This window comes from Salvelinus sp. IW2-2015, linkage group LG4q.1:29 (genome assembly GCF_002910315.2).
Source record: "Salvelinus sp. IW2-2015 linkage group LG4q.1:29, ASM291031v2, whole genome shotgun sequence".
NCBI classification, from domain to species: Eukaryota; Metazoa; Chordata; class Actinopteri; order Salmoniformes; family Salmonidae; genus Salvelinus; species Salvelinus sp. IW2-2015.
This window is the reverse complement of record NC_036842.1, coordinates 86,437,879-86,445,602: the sequence shown is the minus strand read 5'-3', so window position 1 is coordinate 86,445,602 and position 7,724 is coordinate 86,437,879. Positions and strand designations below refer to the sequence as shown.

The following is a 7,724-nucleotide window of genomic DNA, read 5'->3' as shown; positions in this document are numbered from 1 at the left end:
CTTGGCCGATTTCCAAGCGGCAAGATGTAGAATGTGGTACAACGTGGTGCGTTAAACCCTGAGTGTTTTAACAAAAACATTTGACGTGTTTGGGAGGAACTGGTGCGCGCAAACGCGRTTAGTTATGGTTATGCCTATAACGCCCAAATGCCAAATATTCCAGAAACTCACAGCCATGACGCCATATTATGCACACTGATTAAATATTAGATGTGGAGATAGGCCCTTGAATAACCCTTCTGTTATGTTCGTTTCATGTTAATTAATTATGTGTTCCCGGTCCAAAATGACCTCCCCATTATAGCTGATTATAAATCCAAAATAATACATATATTATCACCTCATGTTGTGCTAGATATTTTTATCAACTTAAGTTCTTGTGAACATTAAACGTTTTGAACTTCTATTTGCTATTTATGGCCTGTAGGCCTCATTGACCTGAGCTCATACAACTCGTTTTTGAGTAATAAAAGCATAATGTATGGATTAATTTGACTATAACAAATACTCAGATGAAACGTATTGTGCTATTTATCACAGACTACTTTGTGTCAAAGTTTATCAAGGACTCTCTCCTCCTCACCAGTGTCATGATCAAAGATATGATCAAGAGCCTCACATACAGTATACCATTTGGTCATTGTGCTGCCARAGAATGAATTGTGTGCAAGGCCTCAAAAAAGCTTTATATACCAGAGCTGCAGYAAAAGTTCTATATATTATTGAAACAATGTTGCGATTGTTTGTGAGAATGCCAACAGCTGTGGTTCCCAWGGGGGAAATATTCTATTGGGGAAAGGTTCCCATGGGGGTTGCCATGGAAGCCAAGAAGAGGAGGTGAGGTGTGTGTGTTTGCGCTCAAACACACATGCATGTGGGGGTCTGGGAGAGGAAGTGTGTTCATCTGATGAATGGGCATGTGCCTGAACTAAATTTTATACACAAATTGTAGCCTCACCCATTKATTTCTAATGACCGGGAACACCACAGGTGTACAAAAGTTAAATAAAACACCCAAAATGTAATGAAAATCATCTAAATGTATTTTGTGTGTTCAGATGCCCGAGTGTGGACAAAGTCATGGAACTTTATGACAATAAAATAAAATTAACTACATTTTTCAGAGAGAAAACTTGTAAATCGGTCAAATTCCACCGGAACACAGCAGGAGGGTTAATATTAGGTATATTCGTAGACGTTAAATGCACAGATACCTCAAAGGCCGCAACAAAAGGTGATGTGTGCATTTAAAATGGGATTATCACATTCTTTTGAACTCTCTTCTCAATCTGCACGATTGTCACATTGTATTTACTTTATCTTTGATCTCCGTTTTATGTAAGCGATTTAATGTTCGTCTCGTCTTTGTATCGGGAGGTCTGATCTTCTGACCGGATGAGATTAATGCTCAAATTGGAGTCACTCTCATGATCTTCGTGGAAGAATTGAACAAAACGGAGGGGAAATTAATAAAACCAATATGCCACCAGTATTATGAAGAAACTTTGAGGCTTCATTGCTTGCTTTTTCAGCATTAAACACCACTCTATCAGGTGCAAGTATAGGCTAGTCCTACAGATTGCAGTGAAAGGATGATCAACTGAATTGCGTCACATGATATTCGATGCATTGTTTATAGAGGCATTATAAACATGTAAGAATGAATAATACTAATTATAATCCCACAATATGGATTAAATGTCTTAACTATTTAGTATATAAATTGTTAAATGTTCAATATCAAAATTATCCACAAGTTGTTTCAATATCTGTTTTATAATGCTTAAGACTATAAACTATTTGGAGACAAAATATTAACCATAGTAATCTTTCAATTAAGTTTATGAACTCAATATAAATCTGTTAGAAAATAAACATAATTGAAATGGAAAATCTCTCCTAAAAAGTATCTTTAAGGAAAAAAAGAATTCTCCCAAAGACACAATATTTACTTTACATCTGAACATTTCAATATAGTATGCACCATTGACAGCATCCTGTCGGGCTGTATCACCGCCTGGTACGGCAACTGCACCTCCCGCAACCGCAGYGCTCTCCAGAGGGTGGTGCGGTCTGCTCAATGCATCACCGGGGGCAKACTGCCTGCCCCAGGACACCTACAGCACCCTAAGTCACAGGAAGGCAAAAAGATCATCGAAGACATCAACTACCTGAGCCACGGCCTGTTCACCCTGCTATCATCCAGCAGGCGAGATCAGAACAGATACAGCAAAGCTGGGACTGGAAAAACAGCTTCTATCTAAAGGCCATTAGACTCTTAAATAGCCATCACTTGCCGACCTCCACCCAGTACCCTGCCCTGAACTTAGTCATGGTCACTAGCTGACTACCACCCGGTTACTCAAACCTGTACCTTAGAGGGTGCTACCCTWTATACAGTGCATTCGTAAAGTATACAGACCTTTTCTACATTTTGTTACATTACAGCCTTATTTTATAAATGTTTTTTWATTTTTTAAATCCCCCTAATCAATTTACACACTATACCCCATAATGACAAAGCAAAAACAGGTTAATTTTTTCCCAAATGTATTAAAAATAAAAAACTGAAATATCATATTTACATAAGTATTTACTCAGTACATATTTACATAAGTATTTACTCAGTACTTTGTTGAAGCACCTTTGACAGCGATTACAGCCTTGAGTCTTCTTGGGTATGACGCTACAAGCTTGGCACACTTGTATTTGGGCAGTTTCTCCCATTCTTCTCTGCAGATCCTCTCAAGCTCTGYCAGGTTGGATGGGGAGCYTCYCTGCACAGCTATTTTCAGGTCTCTCCAGAGATGTTAGATCGGGTTCAAGTCCGGGCTCTGGCTTGTCCCGAAGCCACTCCTGTGTTGTCTTGGCTGTGGGCTTAGGGTCATTGTCCTGTTGGAAGGTGAACCTTCGCCCCAGTCTGAGGTCCTGAGTGATCTGGAGCAGGTTTTCATCAAGGATCTCTCTGTACTTTGCGCTGTTCATCTTTCCCTTGATCCTGACTCATCTCCCAATCCCTGCCGCTGAAAAACATCCCCACATGATGCTGCCACCACCATGCTTCACCGTAAGGATGTTGCCAGGTTTCCTCCAGACGTGACGCTTGGCATTCATCAACCCAGAGAATCTTGTTTCTCATTGTCTGAGTCCTTTAGGTGCCTTTTGGCAAACTCCAAGTGGGCTGTCATGTTCCTTTTACTGAGGAGAGGCTTCCGACTGGTCACTCTACAATGAAGGCCTAATTTGTGGAGTACTGCAGAGATGGTCTTTGGAGAGTTCTCCAATCTCCACAGAGGAACTCTGGAGCTTTGTCAGAGTGACCATCAGGTCCTTCTCCCGATTGCTCAGTTTGGCCAGGTCTAGGAAGAGTCTTGGTGGTTCCAAAATTCTTCCATTTAAGAATGATGGAGGCCACTGTGTTCCTTGGAGACCTTCAATGCTGCAGACATTTTTTGGTACCCTTCCCCAGATCTGTGCCTCGACACAATCCTGTCTCGGAGCTCTACGGACATTTCCTTCGATCTCGTGGCTTGGTTTTTGCTCTGACATGCACTGTCAACTGTGGGACCTTATATAGACAGGTGTATAGATGTGTGCCTTTCCAAATCATGTCCAATCAATTGAATTCACCACAGGTGGACTCAAGAATGATCAATGGAAACAGGATGCACCTGAGCTCAATTTTGAGTCTCATAGAAAAGGGTCTGAATACATTTTCAAAAAATTCTAATAACCTTTTTTTGCTTTTTCATTATGGGGTATTATGTGTAGATTAATGAGGAAAATGTGTATTTAATKAATTTTAGAATAAGGCTGTAACATAACAAAATGTGAAAAAAGTCAAGGGGTCGGAATACTTTTCGAATGTACTGTATATAGACATGGAATCCCTGGTCACTTTAATGTTTACATACTGTTATATTCATTTCATATTTATATACTGTATTCTAGTCAATGCCATCCTATTAAACTATCCTATGTACTCTACAGATATACTAAATACTCTATCCACACACTGTGCATAATGTCTATACATCCCATTCCATCCATCTACTTAAAATATAAACGCAACATGCAACAATTTCAATTTTACTGTTACAGTACATGAGGAAATCAGTCAATTTAAATAAATTCATTAGACCCTAAAATGCAATTGTGTTCGTTGTACGTAGCTTATGCCTGCCCATACCATAATTCCACCTCCACCATGAGGCACTCGTTCACAACGTTGACATCAGCAAACCACTCGCCCACACAACGCCATACATGTGGTCTGCGGTTGTGAGGCCGGTTGGCCGTACTGCCAAATTCTCTAAAACCACGTTGGAGGCGGCTTATGGTAGAGAAATGAACATTAAATTATCTGGCAACAGTTCTGGGGGACATTCCTACAGTCAGCATGCCAATTGCACACTCCCTCAAAACTTGAGACATCTGTGGCATTGSAAATTTTAGAGCTGCCTTTTATTGTCCTCAGCACAAGGTGCACCTGTCTAATGATCATGCTGTTTAATATGCCACACTTGTCAGGTGGACAGATTCTTGGCAAAGGAGAAATGCTCACTAACAGGGATGTAAGCTTAGAGAGAAATAAGCTTTCAGTGCGTCTGGAAAATTTCTGGGATCTTTTATTTCAGCTCATGAAACATGCAACCAACACTTTACATGTTGTGTTTATATTTTTGTTCAGTGTACATACACACAGTACCAGTTAAAAGTTTGGGCACACCTACTCATTCAAGGGTTTTTCTTTATTTTGACTTTATTTTGACTATCATTGTAGAATTATAGTTAAGACAAAATATATTTTATGTTTTAGATTCTTCAAAGTATCCACCCTTTGCCTTGACAGCTTTGCTGGCATTCTCTCAACCAGCTTCATAAGGTAGTCCCCTGGAACGCATTTCAATTAACAGGTGTGCCTTGTTAAAAAGTACATTTGTGGAATTTCTTTCCTTCTTAATGCGTTTGAGCCAATCAGTGACCATGAAGGCCTGATTCACACAGTCTCTGAACAGTTGATGTTGAGATGTCTGTTACTTGAACTGAAGCATTTATTTGGGCTGCAATTTCTGAGGCCGGGAACTCCAATGAACTTGTCCTCTGCAGCAGAGGTAACTCTGGGTCTTCCTTTCCTGTGGAGGTCCTCATGAAAGACAGTTCCCTCATAGCGCTTGATGGTTTTTGCGACTGCACTTGAAAAAACTTTCAAAGTTCTTGAAATTTTCCGGATTTACTGAACTTCATGTCTTAAAAGTAACGATGGACTGTCGTTTCTCTTTGCTTATTTGAGCCGATTGACACTTTTTTTCTTATTACATGATTCCATAGGTGTTATTTCATGTCTTCACTTTTCTCTACKATGTAGAAAATTGTAAAAATAAAGAAAAACCCTTGAATGAGTAGGTGTGTCCAAACTTGACYGGTACTGTACATACCCTGGACATTGCTCGACCTAATATTTATATATTTCTTAATTACATTCTTTAACTTTTATATTTATGTGTATTGCTAGATATTACTTCACTGTTGGAACTAGGAATGCAAGTATTTCACTACACCTGCAATAACATTGATAAATGTGTATGCGAGCAAAAAWAATTGATTAGATTTTTAGTAGCCTAAATAGTTTTAGTCATATAGTCAACTACATAAAGTATTGAATATTGAATAATATGTAGGGGATGGATTTCCCTAGTGTCCTAACTTGTGCAGCAACTTAATGCAAAAAAAATGCTGGATAAAGAAATAGTTTTTATTTTACAAAAGCCCACAAAATTGCTTAAAACAATTAAGAACTCAATAAAAAACAAGAAAAGTAAAACAAATATAAAGGAACCTCAATCAAAAACTAAACTTTTTTGCATTTGAGTTATTCTCATTCGGCATAATTACTCAAACAGAAATATAAATTAAGACAATTAAGCTAATTGATTGATAACCTATGACAATTTATCCAAAGTAAGAGTAAATTGGATAATAAAGGAGCTGTCAGTCTAAAGGTAAACCTTGACACTCTTTGCTCTGGACAGGGCAAACAGCAGGCCTGCTCCAAGCATGCTCAGTGCAAGCCTCTTCAGGACCCGTCTCCTCCAGTCACCGTGGGAACCAGGTCGAGGAAGTGGGCAGAAATCTCCTGCTGGGTCCATCTTAGGAAGAGGAGCAGCAGAACGTCACAAGGTAAGAGGTGAGAAAGAGCACGAAGGACACACAAACTAGAGATGTGCACACACCATGGACATGTCCAAATASCCATACTAGTGTAAAAAAAGAAAGTGTTATAGTATGTGACATTTTGAAAATAGTACTCCCAAGTTAATCTGATTATCATGGGGGGGAGTTTCGGTCTTCAACAAGGTCCGCACTGAATTTTATTATATTTCCTTGCCCTCAAAATAAAGTTTTTTTCTCTCCTTTTTTTTATGCTCCCTGACTGTCTAGCTTTCATTTCAGTGATTATCAGTGAGCTGGACAGTCCAGAAACTGTATGAATGTAAGTCTATTATCGTTACTACACTGTTTCCATTTGGTTTTAGTCATATTGAGTTTGTTTCCCCCCCTCGGATTGGACACCGTCGGATTGTATATTTGACACCCTGCCCTACAAGAACCTTCCGTCTCGACACTAGATGGTAGCCATGAGCAGTGTTTTGTCATGTGACAACTCTTCACACACTGTTGTGTCCTATCAATCATTTATTAGGAATAAAATGAAACCAATCTGGGTGAGGTGATCTGCTTAAGTATGCAAATTAGAGTTTGAATAAGAGAACCACTTGCACAGTATACCACCTGCTGCACCTGACAGGTAGATATGGCACAGATCTACCATTCTACACAGTAATGTCCAACCCAAGGAACAATTCATGGTCCCCCCCCCCAAACTTTCTGGCCGGGCAGATAGATTGTGTGTGTGTGTGCGCACCTGCGCTCTGTGTAGGGGGATGGGTGTCAAGACGAGCCCCCACAGATAAGATAAACGGGTGCAAGGGCCTTCCCCCCTGGGCCCTGAGCCAATGGCCTCTGTTGGTTGTCGGATTCCTGTCTGACACCGACAGCGTCCGGGGCTACCCCCCCCCGTCTCCACTCTGACAGGACACTGTCACACTGTCTCTGAGTTATAGGCTGTGAGGACTTGCCCTGTCAGAATCTTACACACAGCACACACACACAGTGTGTAAACGCTGGATGAGCAATGGTGAGGATGAGAAGGGGAGTTGACCCAAGTTTGCAGGAAGATTGGACCAGACCTGGGAAGAGATGGTTAGGGCAGTGAAAGGGTGTGGAGGACCAGACCTGGGAAGAGATGGTTATAGCAGTGAAAGGGTGTGGATGACCAGAAAAAGAGAGATGGTTAAGGCAGTGAAAGGGTGTGGAGGACCAGACAAAGAGAGATGGTTAGGGCAGTGAAAGGGTGTGGAGGACCAGACAAAGAGAGATGGGTTATAGCAGTGAAAGGGTGTGGAGGACCAGACAAAGAGAGATGGTTAGGGCAGTGAAAGGGTGTGGAGGACCAGACAAAGCGAGATGGTTAGGCAGTGAAAGGGTGTGGAGGACCAGACAAAAGAGATGGTTAGGGCAGTGAAAGGGTGTGGAGGACCAGACCTGGGAAAGATGGTATAGCAGTGAAAGGGTGTGGAGGACCAGACCTGGGAAGAGATGGTTATAGCAGTGAAAGGGTGTGGAGGACCAGACAAAGAGAGATGGTTAGAGCAGTGAACGGG

The 7,724-nt window shown here is 41.0% G+C and overlaps 1 protein-coding gene across 2 annotated transcripts in view; it reads right to left on the bottom strand.

Moving 5' to 3' along the window:
- Nucleotides 1-5,747: 5,747 nt before the first annotated feature.
- LOC111962719 (ankyrin repeat, SAM and basic leucine zipper domain-containing protein 1-like) overlaps nt 5,748-7,724 on the bottom strand; it is a 43,133-nt gene continuing 41,156 nt past the window's right edge. For both annotated transcript variants that reach the window (XM_023986020.2, XM_023986021.2), the window contains one exon: nt 5,748-6,149. In XM_023986020.2, the coding sequence (XP_023841788.1) occupies nt 5,997-6,149 (153 nt within the window). In that variant the 3' untranslated portion in view covers nt 5,748-5,996. The remainder of the gene's footprint in view (nt 6,150-7,724) is intronic.